The sequence below is a fragment of the Brienomyrus brachyistius genome, chromosome 2 (assembly GCF_023856365.1).
Source record: "Brienomyrus brachyistius isolate T26 chromosome 2, BBRACH_0.4, whole genome shotgun sequence".
NCBI classification, from domain to species: Eukaryota; Metazoa; Chordata; class Actinopteri; order Osteoglossiformes; family Mormyridae; genus Brienomyrus; species Brienomyrus brachyistius.
Genome location: NC_064534.1, coordinates 32,789,216 through 32,815,203, shown reverse-complemented (window position 1 = coordinate 32,815,203; position 25,988 = coordinate 32,789,216). Strand labels below are relative to the sequence as shown.

General features: G+C 41.8%; 2 protein-coding genes across 5 annotated transcripts; one reads left to right on the top strand and one right to left on the bottom strand.

Annotated features, from left to right (window-relative positions):
- Positions 1 to 982: 982 nt before the first annotated feature.
- LOC125709911 (multimerin-1-like) lies at positions 983 to 9,317 on the bottom strand. 4 transcript variants are annotated; one of them, XM_048978908.1, is made up of 8 exons: positions 8,842 to 9,317; positions 7,096 to 7,215; positions 6,886 to 6,992; positions 6,692 to 6,796; positions 6,188 to 6,361; positions 3,676 to 5,622; positions 2,782 to 2,928; positions 983 to 2,445 (listed from the first exon to the last, which is right to left on the bottom strand). In XM_048978908.1, exons 1-8 carry the CDS (start codon positions 9,297 to 9,299, stop codon positions 2,033 to 2,035), a joined length of 3,471 nt encoding a protein of 1,156 aa, XP_048834865.1. In that variant the 5' UTR covers positions 9,300 to 9,317; the 3' UTR covers positions 983 to 2,032. The 4 variants fall into 4 exon arrangements, with proteins under 4 accessions (XP_048834865.1, XP_048834874.1, XP_048834892.1 ...); XM_048978917.1 differs by having other exon boundaries at positions 2,782 to 2,925; XM_048978935.1 differs by having other exon boundaries at positions 6,188 to 6,289.
- On the top strand, positions 2,180 to 24,324 carry LOC125710009 (alpha-synuclein-like). The gene is made up of 7 exons (XM_048979159.1): positions 2,180 to 2,287; positions 14,397 to 14,642; positions 15,063 to 15,208; positions 15,528 to 15,557; positions 17,471 to 17,613; positions 22,160 to 22,246; positions 23,759 to 24,324. Exons 3-7 carry the CDS (start codon positions 15,088 to 15,090, stop codon positions 23,783 to 23,785), a joined length of 408 nt encoding a protein of 135 aa, XP_048835116.1. The 5' UTR covers positions 2,180 to 2,287; positions 14,397 to 14,642; positions 15,063 to 15,087; the 3' UTR covers positions 23,786 to 24,324.
- The last annotated feature ends 1,664 nt before the right edge of the window (positions 24,325 to 25,988 follow it).

Below are 25,988 nucleotides of genomic sequence, written 5' to 3'. Positions count from 1 at the left end.
AATTATTATTTTAGCATTAAAAACTATTTTCGGCAGCATTTAAAAATGAATGGCCTTTAAGGGTAACCCAGGGCTGGCATCTCTGCGTAGCAGCTGCCCCCGGGTGACTGGACGTCAGATGCTCTTATGAAGAGCAATGGTATGTGGTGACATTTAATGAGGGCCAGTGCGATGCACTGCCTGGCTGATCAGGACGAAGGCTGGCAGGATCCCCATCGCCGCATTTTCACACTTGTACCATTGATGGCATGTTTACAGGGAAGCTGAATCCTAGTGAAAAGCAGAAACGTTGAAAGGATCGTGTTCGGATAAAAGGGATTGTCAGAAAAGAGCGTTTTAAATACAGTATATTGTGGATTGCTTGAAATTGTCTTAAAACATGCATTCACATTCAAATTCAATCTCACACAGACACAAATACATGCACGAGATGCAATACTTAAAAACTGACATGTTTTGCTAATTTAATTTTTTAATTTAGTTTTTTATATACCAATTGTAATCCATCAATTGATCCTTCCATCCATATTTTAACTGCTTGTCTTGGTCAGGGTCATGGGGTCTGGAGCCCATTGGATGTGCTGATAAACCATGATGGGGCATACATACACTCACACTGTCATACACTATGGGATATGGAGACACCACAAAGCCTAGCGGCTCATCATTGGACTGCGGGTGGAGACTGGAGTAAACATGTATGATACAGGAAGAACACGCCAATTCCACACACATACACACACGCACACACAGAGACACACACAGACCTGCATTTACAGTATATCTATACTCTCCATTCATTTCTATGGGGAAAACTCTATTCCCAACAATGACACCCTTAACCCCCACCCAGCCCTAACCTCAACCATAAGTAACCAAGCAGAATACAAAACTTTTGACAGTTTTAGTTATTTATTGCAGTCGCAGATTTGTATAAATTTGAGTTTTTCCTTGTAGGGACCAATGTAATATACAGTATGCACAACCCCCCCCCCCCCACACACACACACACACAAACAGAGTGGAATCATAACAATTATGTCATAATTAATTAAAAGCTATCAAATAAATATTTCATAGATGTGATGGTGAGATGTTATACTATATATGTTGTACTAAGTAATGTTAAGCTTTTTCATAAGCTCCTTATTTGTGCAAACATTTTTCTTAAAATCAGAATATTTTCTGAATAAAGGTATGGCAGTATGCCTATCCAATGTGTTAAATCACTTACCAAGAATCATCATCAGCATGAGATTTATAACAAGATTTTTATATGTCGCTGTACTAAATTGCCATCATCGTTCTTTGAGTTTTTTTTTTGTCTTCCCACAGTATTTTGCATCCATTGCTTTTACTTTTGTCATGTTACCAGACATTTTACACACTTTTTAAAAATCATCTGTTTGGGAGCCAGTGGTGATCTTATGGCCTCTTACATCATGACGTTTCCATTTTCCCGAGAAGCACAGCGCATAACCAGTAAATGCGAAAACGGAGAAACATGACAAAAACAAGTGACTGCGTAGGATGAGCCTTCATGCGTTCCTGATGTTACGAGAGGGTCTGGCAGGGCGAGTCAATAGCAACTACAGAGCTGTACACCCTGACCATTTAACTGTAGCAAATTGAATTAAAAAATAAAATCCAAAATTACAATGGTCCTAAGAAGTGTTCTTGGGAAACAGATATTGCGCCAAGTGAAGAGGCTACGGTGATCAAACTGACGAGTCTAACAAGAGATTCAGCGATGGCATCCTGAGGGACCCACAGCAAAACAAAATGCTGGTCTAGCCCTTTCACCTTCCGAGGTTTGCTTTGTAACTCACACATACTCGTAGTTCTTCTTGCCACCCCAGAGAAGCATGGCTTTCATTAAAACAGGAGACAGTACTAGAACTTGAGCACACAAATGCAAAACAGCTAAAGCTATTTTAGTAATTATCAAGCAAATCATTATGTGCAGCAGCAAAATGACAGGCTTTGCAAAAACTCAAGAAGCAGCAGTATATTGTGCGGACTATGGAAATCCTTAGGTACGGTACAGTAAATAGCCCCCAAATGTTGTGACTGGAGGATACCTGGCCGGGATGCTCCCGGTCTCCAGCTTTAACCAAACCCTCTGACCTAAATTGAGTTCCAGGACAGCGTCTCCAGTGGTGACACAGCTGCCTGCACTGGAACACTGTGCTCGGAATGACAGTTTGTCCTCCTCATCAACCACCAGGTACCCCGAGAGGTCTGGACCACTGGACTCGACCGTGTACTTGAAGACGTAGACCCCCAGGTAAGGGATAGCAAACATGCCACTGCCAGGTGAGAAGGACGTGCCGTAGTTCACATACAGGTGGTTGAACCGGATTTGACCAGGAGAAGTCATGGCGTAAGTGTGTGCGGCGAAGAAAGTGACCATTGGGGTGTAGCGGTAGGAGCCTTTAGAGAAATCTGTAACACAGAACAGAACAGGAATTCATGGGAATGGGCTTAGAGGAATCTGTAACACGGGACAGAACGGGAATTCATGGGAATGGGCTTAGAGGAATCTGTAACACGGGACAGAACGGGAATTCATGGGAATGGGCTTAGAGGAATCTGTAACACGGGACAGAACGGGAATTCATGGGAATGGGCTTAGAGGAATCTGTAACACGGGACAAAATGGGAATTCATGGGAATGGGCTTAGAGGAATCTGTAACACAGGACAAAATGGGAATTCATGGGAATTACTGGGAATGTATTATTTCGATGCGTCAGCATGTTGTGTAAGGGTAATATCTTACCTGGGGCAGGGGCTTCACTGTCCGCCAGTTTCAGGGTGCAGTCCATGCCACTGAATGGGAATCGACAGGCACAAACGGAGCCGGCCTGCACTTCAATGCACGTGCCTCCATTCTGACAGCGGGTACTGTGGCACCCGGTGGCTTCTGCTAACATAACAAGAGGCAACACCTTCTTTGAAAATATAAACATAAGAGGAACTATTTAAAGATATATTAAAGTTTTGAAATAGAATCTGCTAGAACCTTCTACAGGTCCTACAAAGGCACAGCAGTCTTTACATAAAAACTATGTACTTATATGAGCTCACATATTAGATTTAAGTAGTTTTAGATTTGTAGTCGATTTGTTGAGGAGAGGTTGTTACCATGGATACAACCAACTCTGTTTAGTGTACAGGGTAAAGAGTAATGGTCTTTTTATTACAGAAAGGGAATATATTAAGGGAGGTTTGACTTCAAGCAAATATAAACTTGGATTTGGAAATGAAATATGCACAAAACAAAACAAGCTCTGCGTTTGTGGTCAGAAACACTGATGTCCCACGAGGAGATTCGGTCTTCCTTGTGCATTCTTCTCCCTTGTCCTAAGTCCATTTGGCTGCCATACCTTTAGTCAGTTTAACGACGGCCAGCTGGGTGCCATTAATAACAAAAAAAAGTGATATGTACAAGGCTGGAGCCTGTGTTCCTATCCAAGGAGTCGTTAAAACACCAAACTTTGATTTAAGGTTAAGATAAATAAAGACATTAACTAAGACACCCCAAAGATCATGTTTGTCTAGGAAGTGCATTTGTTCATTTCCAGCTTCCCTCTGGCTTGTTTGATGCTAAATGACAGTTTTTAAAAATTAAACAAGTACAACCAGTAATTTTTACCTTGAAAGTGTGTCTTACCCTGACTGAGAGTGGTATCAGTGTCCTGCTGATTCCTTCCCAATGAAACTGTAGAATTTGGTACAAATATAGTCTCCATCCTTCTGTCCAACTCCTGGGCATGCCTTTGAAGCAGAGAAATATTCTGGAGAATGTAGGTCAGTGTGGAGGTTAAAAAAGCTGTGGGATTGGACCCAAGGGCAGAATTATTCAGATCCTGGCTCTCAGGATGTAAGACCTCGCTTAAGCTGCGGTGAAGAAGACTGAGGTTAATGTGCTCTTGAAAAATCTGAGGAATGTAAATGTGCATCAAGTCCAAAGCGGCAGACACATTTCTGCAGGTCAGCCATGCTTGTGAAGTACTCCCTTTTAGCCACAAAACTTCATGGCTCAGGTTGAAGGTCTTGGTATCAAGGTCTTGCACTTGTTTACTCAGATCTTTGTATTTCCAGGCCAGACCAGGCTCCAGTGCTGGTTTCTTCTTTGGTTTCATAACTGAGGTTATGTTGCTGCCCAGAGCATTCATCATGACTTCAAGGCTCCTCAGACGCATCCTGCATTCTCCAAACTCAATGGAGGAATTAGCCTTTTGCAGATGACTAATGGCTGTTTGGTGGTTTTCAAGCTTGGAAAATACATCATGCAATTTATGGGATAGATGAGTGAGATTTTCTGCCTTGTTACTTTCATCACCCTTTAAGGCAGGATATAAAAACATATTGGAGACATTTGAAGCAGCGTCAGACTTCTCCATTTGTATTTGCATGGAAAGGACAGAAGTATTCAAAGAATCGATGTCAACTTGTAAATCCAATAAACTTTGGAATTTTTCAGTGAAATCCTCATGAATCTTGCTCAGTCTGTCGTTTGCGTTTTCAATGTTACCCTGCAAAATGTAGTAATCATCTTTAACGGAGTCAATGGCACTATTGATAACTGTCATGGTGTCGTTGAGTGCATCCTCAATTCCATCCTGGCAGCCTTTCAATTTCTCTTTCACCTCTTCCTCTGTCTCTTGTGACTGGTTCCTCATCTCGTCTTGCATCTTTTCCAAGTTCGTAACAGTCATGTTCAAGACAGTGACTGCAGCAGTCAAGTCCTCCAGCTGCTTCGCGATGGGTGTTACTTCATTGTTGTCATTCTGTGCAGCCCATGTCAGATTTAGCTTCTCGGTGAGTGGCACAAGCTCCTTCAGGTCATTGGACATTTGACCGACCTTCTCCTCTATGGCATTTACTGCCACATCTATGGGTCTAACCCTGTCCCACAGAGTCTGGTTGATCAATCTGATATGACTGACCAGCTCTCCCATGTCTTGCTTGCGTTGCACTGTCAGAGTTTCAAAGGTGGCATCAACGTGATGTTTCTGCTGCCCAACCATAGATGTAATGTTTTCAATCCTCATCTCTTGTCTCTGGAGTTCCTGCTGCAACTGCACAATTGACAAGGTTTGGTTCCTCACAACATCACCCAAGATGGACGTAGGCTGAGTCCAGGAATTATTGTCCCACTGGCTTTCAGATACTGCTGAATCTCTTATAAGGCTATTGCTCTGGATCTCTTTAACCTGAGAAAGTGTATAATTTAGGCTGTTGAAGAGAAAAATTCTTTTTTGCTTTTCGAGATGAAGTTGATCCTCAAGGGAAGTACATTTGTCAAACATCTTTTTGGTTTCTTTTGTGCAATTGACAGCATCGTACTCCATTGAAGATATTTGATCTCTAAGACTGTCAATTTCATTAGCAATCTTTTTGTTCCTTTCCTCACCGATTTTGTGGGCAGATAGTAATTTAGTTATTGCTTCATTTATTTGCTCCAGGTTTGCTTTTGTGGCCATAAGATCCAGTGAAAGACGTGACATGGTTTTAAAAATATTTGCAGTGCTTTTTTGCATTGCACTCTCATATGCTTGGATCTGTTCCTGGACAATCTCTTTGAACATTTCTTGCATTGCTTCGGATTTCAGGGCTGTAATTAAAAACACCACCATGCACAGTATTATTTTTGTTCAACATTTCCTTTATACAAGAATATGTTTATTTGGTAAAGCATTCTCAGTCTTCCTTAGGGAAATGAAGTTTCTGTAGTAATGATTTAAATGTTTTGAAAAAGTCATTTCAAATAAGACTGTAGGAAATATTATATACAAGAGCATCTATCTGTTAGTACTAGCTAAAAACCAAAAGCACATATGTTAATTTACTTACCATTTGAAACTTCTCCCCTCTATTTAGTACAACTGCTATTTAAATGTATTTATTTATTTGTTTGTTTGCTTGTGTTTATTTATTTATTGAGCACTTTTAAACAACCGTAGTTGAACCCAAAGTGCCGTGCAGACGATATACCATTAAAACCAATATGACAAAACAATGTAACAAGAGGAATTTAAAAGAGAATAAAAGAAATAACAATAAACAAAAACAATAAGAGACTTAGAAACAGTCACAACTGATAATCAAACAACTCGAACTGAATATAAAGTTAAGGAATAAAAGTGTGTTTTTAGGTGAGATTAAAGTTAATAACTCACTTTCCATGGTGATCGGTGACACATCATGTTCTTCTCCTGGTCTCGCTGTTTGCTGAAATGCGGAAGGTGTCTTCTTCATACTGTCCATCTCTGTGCTCATACCTACCATTGGTTTCTGAAGCGTGAGCATTTTTTCGCCTTGATGTTTCACATCAGCCATTTCTTTGTTTATCACTAACAAAAACATTGTATAAAAATTTATATATATGGAAATGGTGTGTGTACTGTGTGTAGGTATGTATCTCATGGTAGAAAATTTTTTAGTTCTTTTTTCAGTTATATATCATTATATGGATAACCCTTAATTAAGTATAGAATTTAATTACAATACATATAACAAGATTGTTTTGGGGTTGTTTTTACACTGTTTACACTGTTTTTGTTTATCTAAACAATCACCTTCAGCACAGTTACCCAAAAGCCAGTATTGCCGACCTGGTCAGCGTCTGTTAGCCATTCCGGTCTCTGCACTGTGTTTCCAACTTCTGTGGATTCAGCTCTTACCGGTCATCTGTTTCCTGTCCCCCAGAGCTGTTTCTTTAACAAGGTCATTCAGGGACTGGCCTCCAGCCTCATCCGCCTGCTCAGGTTGGGTCGGCGTATCTGTTGCTGGGGCAGAAAATGATGTTGTTATGTGCCAGTGAAGGTTTGCTAATTCGTCAAACGGCTAGGGGGGGGCGTCTACGCGGCTTCTTTACGGCTTGGCTGGCACTGCGGGCCCTGGTATTCGGGGCAGCACTTCCACTCCAGAGACGTCACGATCTGGTTCCTCATTCTGTAGATCGGACGACTCGCTGCCTGGTACCTAAGAGATTCGGAAAGTTGCAATATTCCGATTCCCTCCATTGTTCTTGCTTCCAGGTCTGCGGGCCCGGTATTGAAACGTCCGTTTTTGTTTCGTTACTGACCTCTCGCGGCAACCGTCTTGTCTCAGATAACATGGATCAGTGGCAATCGGAAATAAAGAAGCTATGGAATCAGCAACCACTGTGGGAGATAACCGCGTGTGTACGTAAGCACACCAGTTCCTACAATAAGAACATAACATAGGAATTTATATAATCATATAATAACAGCATTTATCATTTAATATATATTATTCATCCATTCGCCATACCCAGTTGTCCTGTGCAGTGTTGCAGCGGTTTGGACACTAATTCCATTAAATAGTCCATCCTTCTCCTCTAAAATTTTTATTATCTACTTTTTTTCAAGCGATCTGTTCTGGTTAAAAAGTCCAAAAAGCAATCAGTCCCTGGGAATCTAGGAATGTCCGTCTCACACAGCCCCTCTACGAAGGCCATACTGTAATTCCCTCAGATGCCTGCCAGCTGAAAGCACTGAGCAGGACAAAGGCAGGGACGGATTATGGGTTGTGTGGGCCCCTGGGCAAACGTTAGCGAGTTTGCTGAGATACAGCAGCCCTCTAGTGCCACTGGCTTTCCATGCTGTTTTGCTCATTCCTTCTGCACCACTGCCAGGAGGTGGCGCTGTGGGGATGAAGGTTTTGGTTCATGAGTTGCATCATCACGTGCCGGGGGATTCAATCCTCCCCTGAGGTTCCTTGTAACTCACAGTGAATGAAATATTAAGTAGGTGCGTGCAGTCTATGTGTGTGTGTGTGCATGTGTGTGTGTGTGTGTGTGTGTGTGCGCATGTGTGTGTGTGTGTGTGTGTGCATGTGTGTGTGTCTGTATGTGTGTGTGTCTGTGTCTGTGTGGAGGGGGGGGGGGGTCCAGCTGTACCTTAACTTGTGGGGACCAAATATCCCCAGGACGTGATGAATACCTGCTTTTTTACCTTATGGGGACCAATTTCCCGTGTGATTGCAATGAAAAAACAAAAAATGCAAAAACTCTTGTATTTTGTGTGGTTACTTACAGTATGGTTAGGGTTAGGACTGGGTAGGGGTTGAGGCTGTCATAGTTAGCATTAGCATTTTTCCCGTCTAAATGAATGAGCGGTCCCCATAAAGATATGATTACACAACTATGTGTGTGTGTATGAGAAGCCTCGTACTTAGCCCTGGGAAGGGTTGCAGGTGCTGGGCTGAGAGCGACGACACTAAAGAGCCGCTGAGTTTTTACCCCCTTCTCAGGGGTTCATTTGACCCTACAGGCTCGCAAGTGATGCATGAATCCGGCTGCGTCCTGCATGCAAATCACCCGTCAGCCTCATATCCCTGCCGCTCCCAGCTGTCAGAGGAATATCTCCCATGGTTTCCCCTTCTTTAAGTGACTAATCGCTATTATTTTCCACCTCAGATGGCACCTGGCAGTGCAGATGTAGAGCTTCACAGTGGATACAGACACATTAGTTTTATGGTATCTCTTCGCAGCCGTGCTTGCAAGGCCGGATTCAGCAAACTGATACATGAGGTCATTCTGATGCACGACGAGTGAATTACTGTAATCAAGTTAAATGTAAGTATCTGTGTATGAGTAAATGCACTGGAAAATAAATTGTTTGATAATGGTAAAATTGATTGCAGATTTGATTTTTTTTCCCACATACTTGAATACCCACAATGCTAGACTAACTGCTACAAGCATATTTGCATAATAAAAAATATTGGAAGACGTCTCTTCCTTTACATTGATTCCTGTAATGTCAAAGCACTATTAGAGTGACATCTGATTGAGTCGTACACTTACCTGGGTCTCGAGGTCTTAAAACTGGTCACTCCTCTCCTGTTGTAGGTCTGATCTGGAATTTTGCTTAAAAGACTTTTCCCCCTAAATGCATTATGATCCTTGGTGTCCTGAGAGGGGCCGGGGGGGGCGTAAATATCGGCTGTTTCCTTCATCGCCTGGCCGTGCTCTATGAAGTCAGCGCTGCGGTTGGTTACATATAATATCTTGAACTCCGCCGTCTTGCTTTTTGTAAGTTGAGGTCCTTCTTTAACGGGCGTGAGACCTCGTGGTCCACCGTGACTCTCGTTTTCATGGTGGACGTTTTGGCTTATGAAGCTTGTAGCTGTGCTGCTGGTGGTCATCTGCTCAGATGTTTCATTGTATGTGTCTGTGCCAAGACCATAAAGGCGTCTGAAAAATATGAGCAGGCACAACAGGACAACCCGCTTCATGTTCCACTCCGGGCTCAGCTTCACCATGAGACGGCAGACACTAAAAGTTTTAATGGTCCTTTTATTAAATACACCTGAGCGTTTTGACTGATCAGAAAGTGCCAGGGGACGTGACACATTAGGAAGTGCTGGAGAATCTGCTTCCTGTTTCTAAGGTGTCACTTCAACACCTTTGAATGAGGGCTTATGGAGTTGGCATTAATGGAATAGTGGTATTGCTTGTGAAAAACATTAGCGAAGCCAGGACATATGGTTCCTATTTATTTCCTGACTGGCAGTTTCAGAAGTTATAGTTTTCCGTTTTGAGGTCCAGGTGGTCCAGGTTCATGCTGACCCCAGCAAGACCCAGGACCATAAGCAGTGTTTGATATTTCCACTTGGGGGTGGGATGGTAAAACAATGTGTCCTGTTTATGTCCTGTGCTTGGGCATGTATTAAATGCTCACATAGCTTATTATTTTGTCTGGCTATTGGGTACCAACAAACTGCTTACGCAAAGGTACGAAGTAGCAGCATAAAACATGGCAAATAATTGTATTTTCGACTAAGGTAAAAGGGGGGGGGGCACTGCCCCTCCTGCACCCCCTCCCCCCCCATGGCCAGTGTAAGGGCATGAATGTAGCAGAAAATGCTGGAGCTTCTTCTCACACTCAGTCTATGGAAGCCATTTAATTTCCAGTCAGTCAGTGTCCATGCGAATATTTAGGGGGAAAATGAAGTACTGTATGTTTGACGCGGTTATACAAAGCCGCTGAGATCAGCATGTATACAAGTGTCTGCTTCCATCCAGATGCAGAAGTATTGGCAAAGGGAGAATGCATCGGAGAAGTCACTACAGAGCTGCAGGCCACAGATGGGAGAGCAGAAATGTTCTTGGCTTGACATTTTCATTGACAAACACTCCACCGGCCAAATGCAGTATGAAGGTGAAACTACCAGCATAAAGTAATTGTATATTTTAAGAATTACAAAATTATGAGATATTTCCAAATAAATTGTAATAAATAACAAAACTGTCAGATAGCTAGAGGCAGTGAAGTGCATTTAGGGAGCCAACAAGTATAGTTCTGGTCCAGGTTCTCCAACTAGTGTTACTGAAAATGATTTTCTGTTGCCTAGCAACTACTTGTTATTTATTCTGCTGGAGAACTATGCAGAACAATAGTGGGTCATAAATATATTCATTGGAATATTTTTAAATGAAAATATGTTCCATATTATTACAAAATGCAGTAATTGATCTATAAAATGATGAGGACCGATGAAATATTTATGATGTTATAGTGTGATCTCTCACACCAAATTGCTTTAGTGTATGAGATTTGCTTTCATATCTTTGTGGGGACCATCCATTCATTTCTATGGGCAAAACCCTAATCCCAACAATGACCCTTAACCCCCCCCCCCCCCCCCAGCCCTAACCTCAACCACAAGTAACCAAACAAAACACAAAACTGATTGATTTTTTTATTGCAGTCAGGGATTTTTATAAATTTGAATTTTTCCTTGTGAGGACCAATGTAATATACAGTATGCACAGCCCCCCCCCCCCCCTCCCACACACACACAAACAGAGTGGAATCATAACAATTATATTTCATAATTAATTAAAAGCTATCAAATAAATATTTCATAGTCTTTTGGCATTTATAGTTTTTGGACTGCAGTCATTATAATTGAACTTCCCCTTGAGGGGGACTGAGAAAATGGTCCCCACAATATCAAAATAACGGGTTTTTATCACATTGTGGGGACATTTGGTGCCCACAATGTACTGTATATCTGACCCACACACACACGCACCAAAAACAGCGAGATTACACACTGAACACAGCCTCCCTTCACATTGTCACTTTGGTGGGGGTCCAGGCAGGACCGTGCTGCTCTTATTATTATTTGAGAACCCTAATAATCCTGATTTGGGCCATAAAAATTAAGCCTTGCATATGTGGGTAAACAGATGCGCATAGCCGCCCTGAAGGCAAGTGAAATGGGTCAATAAAAATACAGAAGCTGGGGCCGCGCCTAATCAGTCCTACTGCCCCCCCCCCCCACACGTCTCTGCAGGAGACCCAGCTGGTCCTCGTCTTCCAGCTGTTGTCTCATTAGCCAGAGGACAACCAGCTGTGTCCCATATGCGTGGGCCTGGATGGCGGATTCTATGTGTAAAGAACAATAATCCAGACCAACCCAACCCGCGACTCATCCCTGAAATGCATGGTATCTACTAAATAAATAAACTCATAAATTATTAACTTGGATAATTATTGTATTTGACACCAGTAATGTTACTATTTTTGGATAGTGCCTTTTCTTTTTCACTGCATGCATCATCTCGCCTCACCTACAGGAGGCGCTAATCCACTGTGATAATATACGTGCTGGGATGCATAGTGTAGTGCTGCGTCATTGGTGTGGAATTTGCATGTCTTCCTCGTGCGTCTGTCAGTCGCCCATAGTGTATGTGTCTGTGCATGTGTGCTCTGTGAGGGACTGTGTTGGAATGGCCTCCCATCCAAGGTGCACCCCAGCCTTGTACCCTTCGCTGCCCGTAATAGGGTCCAGAACCTTCCGACTACCCAACCAGAATAAGCAGATGGAAGGTAGAAGGGCAATAAAATAATCAGACCATGACATAGCATTAAACATTACATGAGCCAATTTACGGAGAGAATGCATCCAGCAGGCCTAATGATGATAAGTGTAATATTAGTGTAAAAAATAGCAAATTGCTTACATAAGTAAGCCTTATTTTAATAGCAAACTGCTAATATAAGTAAATATAGTAAGTTTTAAATTATTTTTAAAAAAATCAATAACATTAAGCTATTTTAGAAATGTAGCTCATTCAAGGCATTGCAATCACTGTTAAAATGATAAAGCGAATGTGAAGCATGTGGCCCTTCCTGCATGTCAATATCGTGCTCGTGCCTGAAATACTCCTCTCTCTCACCTCCTCCAAACTGGCAGCTGGTGCCAAAGGAGAGCTGCTTCATGCCATCATTGTCATTGCTGGTACCCTGCAGTCAGCTGTTTAAAAAAAAGAACTGCCTTCGTTTTGTTTCTGTTAAACATTACAGCGTGGACGCTGAATTCTAGATTCCTATTATGCATTGCAAAGCAATAATGACAAGAGAAATGCATTTGCTGCCCATGCATCCCTATCCATCTTTAATTATTTTGTACTTATAATATTTATGTTTATTTATTTTTATATACTTCTCTTTCTTCTGTCGTCTCTCCAGTCTATAGATTTTAAACCTTCAGACAATGTGAAGAATACTCGACCAATACACACTAACTACGTAGTTGTTTGGTTATATGCATAGCTACAGAGTGTTTAACCTTAACTTCCTTCTAGGAATTTTACTGAATCCGGTAAAGAAACACAAGGAATATCTGTAGAAGAATGTCTGTACAGAGGCTGAATCAACACTGGAGACATAGCAGGCAGAAAGTATTACATTTGTATATTTAACAGCTGTTATAATGTTAAAATAAAGACCCCCACCTTTTAAAAGACTCCATACTTTTTTGCTTTATGTCCACACATTCATTTTATAATATACCAGATTAAAAATATAAAACGCACAGCACTAACATTTTCTGCCAATATGCATATAGATACCTAAATAAAAAATGAATTCCCGAATGCCAATACCAATTTCTCTAAATGACAGTCTACATTCACTGTAGACAATTAGCTAATAATTTATTTAATAGCTATTATGAGGCCTATTTAACGTACAATCACCATAGAACCGCCAACAATGAGTTAACTACGAAGTGAGCAACAGCCTTATATTACATCTCACGTATTATTCGAAGAGTGCAGATGGCATAGCGTGTTTTCGGCGTGCGGGGGAAGGTGGCGATCAGACCGATCGTTCTGGTTGTAGCCGTCACTGCTGACTCAGTGACAAACAGTGGCGAGACCAACATGCGTAGCTCGGAATGGAGAGGTATCAGTTCAGTCAAAGCTTACTGACTGAATATTTTATGAGAAGGTGTAAGGCTCGCTGTGGGAACTGCATGCTTTTGGGCCAAGGCTTATAATCCTTTCAAAATGCAAACGGTGACTTCTGATAAAAAAAATTTAAAAAAATAACGTAACACGTAATCAGACACAAGAAAATGCCAATGCATCTTCCTTTACTCAAATGTGTGTATGAGACTTTCATTATTGAAATTTTCACTTGGCATAGCACAGAGGAGACGGGAAAAGTAATTTTTGAGGTTGAATTAATTAGAAAAACATAATAATGAGACTTTTAATGTTGTAGGGAAATAGTTCTGAATAAGAGTTCTGATTGTATTATACATAATATTTGGATTTTGTTAGAAAACTTTTATATGAAATTCTGCCATGATATATGCAAATTTTCTAAACCTTTAGGGGGGAAGACTTGCATCATTGTAACTGTTATAATCAATTATTTATAGCATCATTGTGCCCCGTGTTAAGCTCCACGTTCTTTATGACTGTACTGTTAAGCAGTGTGGAAGATGAAGGAATGAATGGATCTTAAATGTATGAGGAAAAAAATTATCGGCATTTTTTGCTTTTGGTGTAATCTTAACGCACCCGTGAGAAGGTATGTGTTTTCAAGCACCAATCATTCCAAGCATCATTCACAACAAGCTTCCTGCAATGAGGGTCAGTGAGGGCTGGTTTTTGGCATTTACTTTAAACAAAGTAAATAATAACAAACAGATCCTAGGCAGTGCATGTAGAAATGTGGACTCATTTGTGTAAGCCTCGATATGGGATCTAAAAATCAACAAAAAAGGCATTGCCACGGGTTAACCCATTATGTTTGACTGAAAATAGCATTCTAAAATAAGGAACGATACACCATTTTACACTGATGTAAGTTCGTGATTTGCCATTGATGGATTTCGGATTCTTGGTCCACAATTACCCACTGCAATAAATAATAAAACCTTAATAATAAAAGATTCTAATAAGATTTTAATAATAAAGTCTTGTCGTCTGTGAAAACGCAAAACCCCCCACAAATATTTTCTAACAGCTGTTTTGGCTTGCAAACAATGCTTGCGATTTGCTTTCATTGGTATTCTTATATGAGAATTTTACGAAGGTGTAAAATTGTTAAATTGAAGGCAAATGGCACGCAGTCGGCAGGAGCGTGTTTTGTTCGGTGGGCGTGGTCGGCGGAGAAGATGACACGCGGTGATGCAGCCCAGCTCCTCGACCTGCTCCAGCATCAGCACCACGAGCTGACTCACAAGCTCAGCCTCTGTCCTGCACGCACAACCTGGACGCACTTTACAGCTTTTCGGATTTACATACATTTGCAGTGAGTTCGTCGATTCTGGAAAAGAAGCGAAAACCAGGGAGGCTAACAGGTGTGTGCAAATGCTCTACAGGTTTAAAATTATCTAAGGTCACAGAGAACCTACTTGAACGCATGTAACTTTTATAATTTAGATACTGAACCATTCTTATCATAACATACTGAATATTACATCTGTCTTATATTCTGCGTTTGCTGACATATGTGCAGTATGAATATTTGTGCAATTGCTATTTTATTTTTATTGATGAAATGATGCGGTTACCTAATCTCGCTCGTTTCTTGGCTAACAGGTGTTTGTATATACGGTACCCCCAGCGAGATACATTGTCAGCTGTAAATATATTTTTCTTGTTAGATGCATTTGGGATATGTAGTGTAACCGAGCCTAAATTTTGGCCAGCTGTAACTCTTGCAGAGCATGAGGATGATTATAACGGCTCTTGTAACAGTGAGCGAACATTCTTCGCAGAAATTACCGATCAATTTGTACCAACATGGACGCGCTAATGAAAGGGTTCTCGAAAGCAAAGGACGGGGTTGTGGCGGCCGCAGAAAAGACGAAACAGGGAGTGAGTGAGGCAGCTGAGAAGACAAAAGAAGGGGTAATTTTCGTGGGTAGGTTCTTAATTGTCCTATTTGTTATTTACCCAACTATTGCTATCGGATATCAACCATATTACTATCCACTGAAAAAAAAAATATTTAAAATACTGCTCGATACCTGTTCCACAATATTCCGTTACCTTGATTAAATAGAAAGCAAATTGGCCACTTTACATCATTATTTCGCTTCTCTTGAGCCGGATTCATTACAGATTCAAAACCCACGCCGAGAGATCCTTATGTTAATTTCTCATATTTATTGATAAACAGTACTTGAATGGCCAATAATCTTTCATCTTTCCTTAATTCTTAATTTCCTTTTTATTCATAGGCACCAAAACAAAGGATGGAGTTTCATCAGGTAAACACATTTTGAGTGCATATTTGTCCATCCATTCATCTATTGTCACACCACATGTGTGATACTCATATATATACACACTGCAACACTGCACTGGACAGCATGGAAGGTGGATGGTTTACACACAGGTACTAATATGATTGTACATTTCGGATTTGCGTACTAGGAAGCCATTCATTCATTTAAATACCACAGGAAATAATAGAAAGCATGTTTTTAAAAGGTTGTAATTCTGGATCTCTGCTGCAAACAGTATTTTTCAGAATCAATCAAAATCAATGCACAATATTGAGTTTGCATTAAAATATGTCAGGGATGTGGTAGCACTGGAATTAGCTAGGTGAATTAAAATTCTGTATGCGCTACACGTCCTATGATCAGGGCCCGAGGTGGGTGTGAGACAGCTTACAGACAAAAACAGACCTTGCTGGCCTGGAGCGAGCGCATGCGTGCATCGCGCTGGTGAGTCAATCACTCATGGCCACCTCTGTCTGAAGGTGAGCCTGCTGTCTGTGTTTGACGGGGGTTTTGAATTCCCGATTAGCAGGCGGCAGACATTTAAGACGGCCACAGTCAGGGAATAGCTTTTCGGGAGGGGCGTGGCCCTGTTACCAGGAACGGTTTCCTCGAGGTGTAATTGAGTTGCAGTGGGCCGTTGTGTTAATGAACACGGGATCCCAAGGACAAAGAGGCGGCCCCTTCTCCCAGCCTGCGCCGTAGACATCCTTAGGTGTGTAGAAGTGCTTCCTGTGATTACCTTGAGCTGTCAGTGCCATGGTATGATGTCTCAGTTAAAACTGCCAGAAGCACTAAATCAGCAGTTTTTTTCTTATTTTAATTCCCACTGTGCAACTGGCCCGTGTGCTCAGGTGCGTAACTGAGGTGTGCAAGTCCCTGCCTTCCGGTTTTTATCATAACTATGATAAATCTGCAAAATATCTGTATTTTATTTTTAAATTCAGTTCATTGTAGCTTTTGCTGGATATTGAATTCCATATTTCCTCATTGGATTCCTTCATGGTCCAAAAAGGATATTCGAGAAAACAATTAGGATCTGAGGCTGAGCAAGACCAAACAGTCTTTGTGGACTTCAAGGGCAAGTGTCTGGCACTGCGATCTAAGCAAACACGATTATGCTTTACTTCCACGAGAATGAGCTGGACCGAGAACCTGTATAGACAAGGCCCATCAAAACCAAACTATGGGAGAATAGGAGAGCTCTGTGCAGGTATTTGTCAGAATGACTCTAGAAGTGTGTCTTGCTAGTAAAGAAACTCCTACCTAAGATGAGAACCTCCAAGATTATCCTATTACTCACCTATTTTTAAGAGCACGAGGTGTAAAAACGTTTAATTTGTATGCTAATTTTTTTATTTTTTCATTCCCCACACTTATACATGCAAACATTTGAATATGGTATAATGATCATTACACATGAAATTCTCGAACACCTCTTTATAATCCAGTGTGACCATCATTGATTTCTCTGTATTAAAAAAACGCTGCAATTATATCACTATTTGCAATTTGTCACTGTCCCTTAAACTGTTTGTATACACCATTAATAAGACAAATTGTCGTGTACGTCAAATAAAACAACTTCATGCATTGGATATACAGCAGCAACGCCTCTTTCGGCATGCAATCTCCAGGGAGACCGATTTTAATAATACACTGTCCTCGTTCAGTTGATTTTGCTACCAGATATTGATTTTCTCATAGTCATAAATCTTCTTTACTTCCATGAAAGGTGTGCAAGGTTGCCAGATACTTACTTCAGATCCGTCTAGAATCCTTCATGGCCTCTAGCATTTAGGCTATGTTTCCTCCTCTGAATGACAGCAACACCATTTTGCTTTCTCTCCCCCGAAATGCCTAACCTGTTATGTGTGTTGTGTGTTGATCCTCGACAGTTGCAGAGAAGACTGCGACCCATGTGTCGCAGGTGGGCGGGGCAGTAGTGACCGGAGTAACAGCTGTCGCCCATAAGACCGTGGAAGGAGCCGGTAACATTGCTGCGGCCACTGGCTTAGTGAAGAAGGAGGCGGACAAGCAGGTGAGGTGGAAACGTCATACCAGCGTATCTTACATTGAAACAGACAAATTGAATACTACCATCTGGTCATTTTTCAATACGACATGTGGTTTCCTTTTCATAACGTTTTATTATACTATATTTATATTGCATATATATATATATATATATATATATATATATATATATATATATATATTGCATGACTATGATGATGTGTTGCAGCGCAAAACTGCAGATCATCACCATATTATTTAATAATGGCCAACCAGTAGGGGGCAGTAGGCCAATATTAAATATTAGCACACCACCATAATCTATGTAGTGTCTATACAACAATAGTTCTTTTACAAATATGGATATTTGCATTGTTTCAACAACCATTATGTGAGCACGGAAACGAAAAGCAGAAAGATCCTTCACGTTGCTAATCGTTGGCACAGACCAAGCAAAACATCCCCTGCGCGAGAGGATGCAGAGCCTCAGTAATCCTACTGATCCTCACAGCCAATAAGATCGCTGTGTGTGTGCGTGTGCGTGTCGGTGTGCATGCGTACACCTTCGACGGAGAGGATGTTGACTGCCCGCTTCGTGCGTCACCGCACTTTTCCACGCGACGTCCAGCGGGGCTCTTGAGCATGGAGCGGTGACTGTTGCTGGAGTCGTCCTACTGACATGTTGACAGAAACAGATGGGCCCTGTGCTGAATCTCCACAGCATCCTCAGCCCCTGCTGCCTCACGTTGGATCGCGGTGCACATCTTCGCCATATTAACGGAGCTTGTTAGGGTACGAAGGCGCTGTAAGATCCGGCTGCTTGTGCTTACAACTTTACATATGGAATCATTGCTTCTAAATTCTTAATGCAAAGTGCTATTAGATCTATAAGCCTCTGTAAGTTTTATAAACCTCTACAAGAGGTATCAGACTATATAGACAAGAGTCCAGTGACATTAATGTTGGTACTATCTACGTAGAACAAGAGCCTCCAAAGGGTAGTAGGGTTTGTCCAGCCAATTTGAAAATGTTGTTTTTCATTATTTACTATGACTTATTTACTTCAGCTTCCAAGCTGCTAGGAAACAGATGACGGTTATGCTAAGCTTCTTGGATTCACACCACTGTCACCCCACCCTGTCTTCATGCTTTGAATCAATTTCACAGACGTGCAGGGGGGCACGGCACCCCCCACATCAACAATAACCAGCAGCTTGCAACCTAACAGATCAACAAAGCCACCTTATACGTCAGCGAGCTGAGAACCTCAGGCTGAGTTAGATCCTCATGACCTTGGAGTTATGATGTCAGTCATGTTTCATCACCAGGACTCCAAGCATAGGCTGATCAGTAGGAAGCTTTAGCCAGCTGAGTTACTGAGTCCTTCACCTTCGAACTCTATGAAAGCCGTTTCAAAAATTGGTAACAAGCTATTGGCTTTGAAAATAGTACACTAAACCTTTCATAACAATGAAGGATACACTCAATGACAAGTACACAGCACTAATTACTTTTAATAATCATCATTCAGCTCGTATCATTTAAACCTTTATCATGATGCGGTGCTGAAGTGGTTGTTTTAGTCAGATTAATATTGAGCATAACCACAGTAATAAAAGTAAGTGAAAAACTGACAATCAACAATTTGTATATTATCATTTTACTGAATTAGCCTCGGGGGTGGCATGGTGGTGCAGTGGTTAGCACTGTTGCCTCACACCTCTGAGACCCAGGTTTGAGTCTCCACCGGGGTCACATGTGTGCGGAGTTTGCATGTTCTCCCCATGTCGTCGTGGGGTTTCCTCCAAGTATTCCGGTTTCCCCCCGTCAGTCCAAAGACATGCGGAGGCTTGCTAAATTGCCATAAGAGTGCACGTGTGTGTGAATGGTGCGTGAGTGTGCCCTGCGATGGGCTGGCCCCCCATCCTGGGTTGTTCCCTGCCTCGTGCCCATTGCTTCCAGGATAGGCTCTGGACCCCCCTGCGACCCAGTAGGATAAGCGGTTTGGGAAATCGATGGATGGATGGATGGATGGATGGATGAATTGGCCTCTTATAGGATTTCTGTAGAATCAGTCTCTTATAGGACCTCTGAAATCGGCCACTTGTCCATATCTTGTAGGACCTATGAAATCGGCCACTTGTCCATATCTTGTAGGACCTCTGAAATTAGCCACTTTTTTGTATCTTATAAGACTTCTGAAATTGGTCACTTGTCCATATCTTGTTGGACCTCTGAAATCGGCCAGTTGTCCATATTCTGTAGGACCTCTGAAATTGGCCACTTGTCTGCCTCTTATAGGACCTCTGAAGTCGGCCACTTATCCGTCTCTTATGGGACCTTTGAAATTGGCGACTTGTCCGTATCTTATAGGACCTCTGAGATTGGTCTCACTTTAGTAGGCAGTCAGATGTTCTGTGTCACACAAAGTCAGTCTCAGGTTACTCCTTTTCAGGCCACTGCCCAATGAAATTACAATTCCCTTTCTGGTCCTTTCTCGCCTTAATAACTTTCAAAAAAGATGCTTGTATACGACTACTGTTAAAAATGCGAATTGGATCTTACACATATTAGTACCGAATTTTGTCAGTATCACAGAATTATCGGGGACACCCAGATCTCACGTGAGGCAAGTGAGCACAGGGGCTGCATGACTTATTTAAATAAATGCTGCCTTCTTCTCAGTGGGGTCTGTGTCCCCTTCTAAGCAGCCTGAAAATTCCTGTTTACTTACCTCTGCATAATGAGTTACAGCCTTTAAATATGTGTGTGTGGAATCTCACCCATGTGCAAAGAGCTGGGTGTTCACTTTCACCGGGTGCCATTATCTCACTCTGAAGATGGAGTGAAAGTCATCGAGTGCTCTGACATTTAAATGACTCTCTGCTAATAACAATCCCCGTGGAGCGAGCGAGAAAAATCCATACAGCTAAAATTGGACTCGGACCTCGTTTGCTTACCTTTCCGGTGTTGAAATGGAGAAACCGCTCAATATTTTACGTGTCCTTAAATAGGATACCTTTCTTTTTAGGGTGTACAGTATCTGCAGTTTGTCCACAGAGCCTAAGTTACCAGCATGACGCGGCACATATTGAATGATTTGGATTTACAGGCAAAGTTGTTTGAACACTAGCAGTAAAAGACCCATAGCCAGACTAGATCTATATATTCATGTACCATATTGCAAGAGGGCAAACGCCCACAGAAATAGTTAAATAAAATAATTAGCACCCGGTATAATTTATGACTCTTACATTTTCTCAGCTCTCATTCATATTCTAACTAATTTGCACCATAACAGAATAACAAACTAACCGTAAATCTTCATTGGGTGGTGTGTGCAATGGTGCCCATCACTAATACAAATACCATCTTTGTAACAGCTGTGGATGCTTCCATGCCTGAAATTGCACATTCATTCAGAGCTGCCATTTAGTGCATTTTTGAAGGTTGATTTTTCTTAATAACCCCAACCACCATCAGGCAAGGGGAGACTTTTCAGGGCATGTTTGGGAAGCTCTGTGTAAATACACAAAGAACTACTGCAGAGCAAGAATATCTTTGGAGGGTTAACTGCTCTCCAGGACCACATCATGACACAGTTCAACCTTTATGGAGCATGTATGGGCCAACAGTAAGGCGAGAGGCCTGGTACAGTATTGTATTGTATTGCTTTTTTGTTTGTCCAAAATTCAGTTTTCACCTGGACTCAGTTGCATGAGTCCTATATTTTGGAGTTACCAAATTGCCTGTAGGTGTGCATGTGTGAGTGAATGGTGTGTGGGTGTGCTCTGCAATAGGTTGGTGCCCCATCCTGGATTATTCCCTGCCTTGCGCGTGTAGCCTCTGGGATAAGCTCCGGACCCCCTGCAGCCTTGAATGGGACAAATGGTTGCAGAAATTGGATGAATTAGAAAATGGCAAAAAAAAAATATGTACAACAATATGAAGAATGCTGACAGGCCTTGGTTTGGCCAATCAGTTACTCACTACCCTTTCCCCTGGAAACTTATGTGAGGCCGAGGGCAGCAGTGAGAACCTCTGGGATTCTCTGGGGTCCTCCTGTCCTAGTTACAGCCTCTGTACATCTCCAGTTCTGACAGAAAGGAGGCATGTGTTTTTGTCCATATCACTTGTTTCCACCAAGGGTGCAGAGCCAGGAAGCGACTGCGTGACCTTTGGGCTGTTACTCTTTTTTTAACTGTAGAAATGTTCCACACCATTGTATTTTCCTCTAGGTCAAAGGCCCCCTGCAGATTCCATGGTTATTTCACAAGGAACCAAGCATAGGAACCCAACTGTTGAGACCCCATAAGCCTTCTAGATAAGCGACAAAGACAACGACCACAAAACTTTTATGCCAATATGATGCACATATATTTTTCATTTTCATCAGTATAGATAGTCAAATACTATTTTTACTTAAGAGAGAAATTCTTATTTGGTTGAATGAGAGGTACTAAAAGTTAATGGGGAACAGCCAATCTGTGGGACAGGATTGATTATTGCCCAATAAGGTGACATAGTTCACTGTGCTTTTTCTTATGCCCTGCCTGGCTTTTTTTTGGCAGGATGAAATGATGTCCGAGGAGGCCTTGGTGGAGAACACAGGCGAGCTACAGGTGGATCCTGACAACAGCTATGGCGGTGTACCTGAGGTGAGCTTAAGTTCAGGTGGGCTCAGCAGGTAAAATAGAAGATGCGACTCCGTCAACCAACTCCATCCCCGCTTTGAATTCAGAAATCAGAAATGGTCCTCTTGGCCTTCTGATGAGAAGGAGACGAGGGCATAGGTTTGGGTTTGGATAGTAGGCTCATGTCCCTACCACAGGTAGAAAGTTCAGGTTCAGAAAATACAAATCCAGACCGAGATTATGTTTCATTCAACCAATAAAGTATAAAGAGTTACAGGCACAGGGTACTCAACTGATCATGGTCTGGATTTATACTTTCTGAACCAGAACTTTCAATTTCTGGTCTCTATCAGTACTATAGGTACAGTATACTGTGTGTGTTTAGGGGGATTTAGTGCTGATTTGATCTCTACTGAAGTTAGAAACCAAACCAACGCCCTTGCAAGGAGTACAACAAACTGGAACAGTTGCCTGTAGAACCAAAGCAGGGTGATGAACAGGAATGCATTGCTCATCTGCATGCTGTTCTTCAATGCCATTGTTGCACCCCTAAGCCCGGTTTCATAGGCAATAGGCTGTGAAGTTTGTCAGTGACAGCCGAGTGCCCTGCCGAGGTCTGTGTTTATGGAGTTAATCCCCACCAAGACCATAAACACGCAGTCTATGTCTTACTTATCGTTGCACATGATGTGCCCCATTGGCAAAGCAGTTCCCACGGCTGCATTCCATCGTATCCATATAATAATACATTTGCTTCTGTAATAAGTACCCTTTCCAAAACCGGAAGCCGTTCAAATGGGCTTTCCTGTTACAAATGTAGCGTTTATGAACCGGTTCCTCTTTGTGGGAGTGAGAAGCCTTATAAGACCAGTATATAGAAGCAAAAATCTGAAGACATAACTGTGAGTGAACATGGTTACCCAACGAACAGAAGTGTTACAATGCAATGGTGATTATCATCTAAAAGAAGCCAAGAAAATCTGACTCACGTCATTATCTTTACACTATTTTAACTCAGTGCCTAAAGGTAAGTTAGTTCAGCAGATAGTCAGACAGTAGCCCTGTATCTATAATGTTACAGGACAAGCTGTCTCCAAGATACAAATGAGATCTTTTCCCTGAAACGGTCTTAAAGTCGAATTTATAGGCAAGTTGGAACAGTAATAATACATTACATAATAATACAGTAATAAAAAAAACTATATGCAGTGCTGTACTGTATCTCGAGCCAACAGCCCGCTGAAGCTGTGCAACGTTTTCATGAGCATCACGAAGTAGATCGTGCGTTTGTTTTCATGAACCTTTGTATTTGCCCTGAGTTTTTAGTAAAATCGGCTATTAGGTTGTAAGTACGACTTGTCCATCACACCTTCTTACCCCAGGGACTGCCTGTATATTTAAACAGTCATTCGTCTATTTTGTACCAGCTACGCAATGTCTCGGGATAACTGAAGCTTTTCTGCTTAGTTAGTGTGAAGGCTTACATTCCCAGGATAAAGTGCGATGCTGATTTGCTTATTTTTCTCCCTTTTTCAGGAGGGCTATCAGGGCTACCAGGATTAGGTCAAGCAGCAACTCAAACAGGCACAAGAAACATTCCACTTTATGGCGGCCTAGCGTGCTCCGCCCAGCCGCGCTCCTCGTCCCAGTCCAGTGTACCGCGTGTACTGTGTGTGCGTGGGCGTGCGTGTGTATATGTTCCGGTGCACGTCCGTACGTGCACTGACGTCTCCCCTCTGTATATGCTGTTCGTCCTTGTGGACCTGCTGCTGGTTTGGCGCCCCCTACCTCCTACTGAGGTGAGTGCCTGGCTGCAAGTTGGTAATCGTGTTCCTTGGGAATTCGTGGCTTTAAAATTAATCCGAATAACAGAAACCTAAGTGTCTATTGATTTCATGCAAGATCGGTTATATTTTTACGTCTGTGACTTATGTCAATGTAATGCACTTATGTAATGAAATAGCACTACATTAATGACAGGTAAATGTGCAAACTGAAATGCAGAGTGGTGTGCGTATTCAAATCACTGACATGGAGCAGTAAATGGGGACAGGGGAGTTGTTTTATGTTTTTAAGTGTTTATAAATAAAGTGTTAAATCTATTCGACTTACCTGTTTGCATTTTTGCCAAGTATATTCTTAGCTGTGGTTTAACTCCTACATGCTCCTACAACAATTACGTTACTATGAGAAGTCACCTGACATGGGCCTTTGGGGTCAATTTGACCCCAGGGTAAGTGTGAGAGCTTTAGAGGACCAAGCATGCACTAGTGCCTTAAGATTTGTCACGGATAGTCACACGTGATTCTCTGTGACAAAGGACTTCTATTTCAGAATGGATTTTCATTGGAGATCAATTAAGATTAAAAATGTCCACCCTCAGCACACAAATGCCTTAATACTTTTTGTGGCCATGTAACAGTAAGGTTTTTCCAGTAGAATATAAATATATAAAAATCAAACCACAACCCTGGTTGTAATACTGCAGCGTTCCGGTCTTTTCGGATGTGATTTTGACCCGAGAGGCAACCATTGGCCCCGCTTGTTCGGAACATTCCGCATCCAAACAAAATAATAGCTAAGAACTGATATATATTATTCTAGTGTTAAATTTAAGCATTTCAGTCAATGTATTAGGTGTAAACTAATTAATGGTGTGCGCATCTAAAATGTACATTTACAATCCAATTTTGAATCATGAGAGAGAGAGAGAGAGAGAGAGAGAGAGAGAGAGAGAGAGAAAGAGACAATAAGTGCATGCTTATGGAGAAATGCAGGATCACAAAGCACCTTTTCACAGGCAAATATGCCTGCGGCTGCAGTAGTTTGCTGTCTTAGGAGGAAATGAAGGAGGCACATGTTCAGAAAGACAATGGGAGAACTTGAGGCCTGCATGATTTTCATCAGGAACATTGAACAGGGCCAAGTCCAAGTGGCACAGCGCATTCAGGGGCCACATTCAAGGGCCACATTCATGGGCCAGCTACCAGACAGGAACGACAAGAAACAGAGATGCTCAGAAGAAAAAGATGGATTAGCTCATTAAAAGGCTGCCATAATATTATTACAAGCCTTCTTCTAAGCTTCAATAATGAAATGTGTTTTGTTGCCAGCTGGTGTGACGCTGGCATTGCACAGATGTCCATGGTAGGCTGGGATTCTCCTAAATCAATACAAAAGTAATGAAAGGCTCACTTGAAAGCACAGTCCTGCTTTGTGAAAGACACGGAAAATATGGAAAAAGGGAAATTCAAACATAAAACCAGTACTGGCTCACTGATTCATGTTTTTTGTCCATGAATGAATTTGAAAGTAGTTTGTTTGACCCAGTTGTGTGTCACGCACTGCGTGGAAAATTTGGGCTGCCATTTGGTTATGATAGCAGTGTCATTGTGACTCTCTGTCAGGCAGCAATAGAAAGGAACAAAGACGTATAGAGAGCATTTGATGTCAAATTAATACTTAGATATTCAGCCAAATAAAAAAAGAAGGGCTTCATTTATCCACGCCTACATCGCATTTTGACATGGAAGTTAGCATCTGATCCAAAGGACACATGTTCATCTTTTCGTTTTGGTCTGAAGGAAAAGCTTGCAGTGTAAACATTTTATATGAGACCTGCGGGGGGAAAAAAATCACTTTAGGTAACATCAATGTGTCAAAGACACGAACAAACACTACAGAAGTTTGACCGGCTGTGCAAAATTCTGCACGATATTGGGGGATCCTCTAATTAGCATGAGTTACATTCGCTTGAAATGAATCA

Bases quoted from the DNA above. Each gene is read 5' to 3' on its own strand.
- LOC125710009 (XM_048979159.1), top strand. From the start codon at position 15,088: ATGGACGCGCTAATGAAAGGGTTCTCGAAAGCAAAGGACGGGGTTGTG. The intron at 17,614-22,159 runs GTGAGGTGGAAA...TTTTTTTGGCAG, and splicing joins AGAAGGAGGCGGACAAGCAG to GATGAAATGATGTCCGAGGA. The intron at 22,247-23,758 runs GTGAGCTTAAGT...TCCCTTTTTCAG, and splicing joins GCTATGGCGGTGTACCTGAG to GAGGGCTATCAGGGCTACCA.
- LOC125709911 (XM_048978908.1), bottom strand. From the start codon at position 9,299: ATGGTGAAGCTGAGCCCGGAGTGGAACATGAAGCGGGTTGTCCTGTTG. The intron at 6,797-6,885 runs GTAAAGAAGCCG...TTTCTGCCCCAG, and splicing joins CCCGCAGTGCCAGCCAAGCC to CAACAGATACGCCGACCCAA. The intron at 2,929-3,675 runs GTAAGACACACT...TTGTTATGTTAG, and splicing joins TGATACCACTCTCAGTCAGG to CAGAAGCCACCGGGTGCCAC.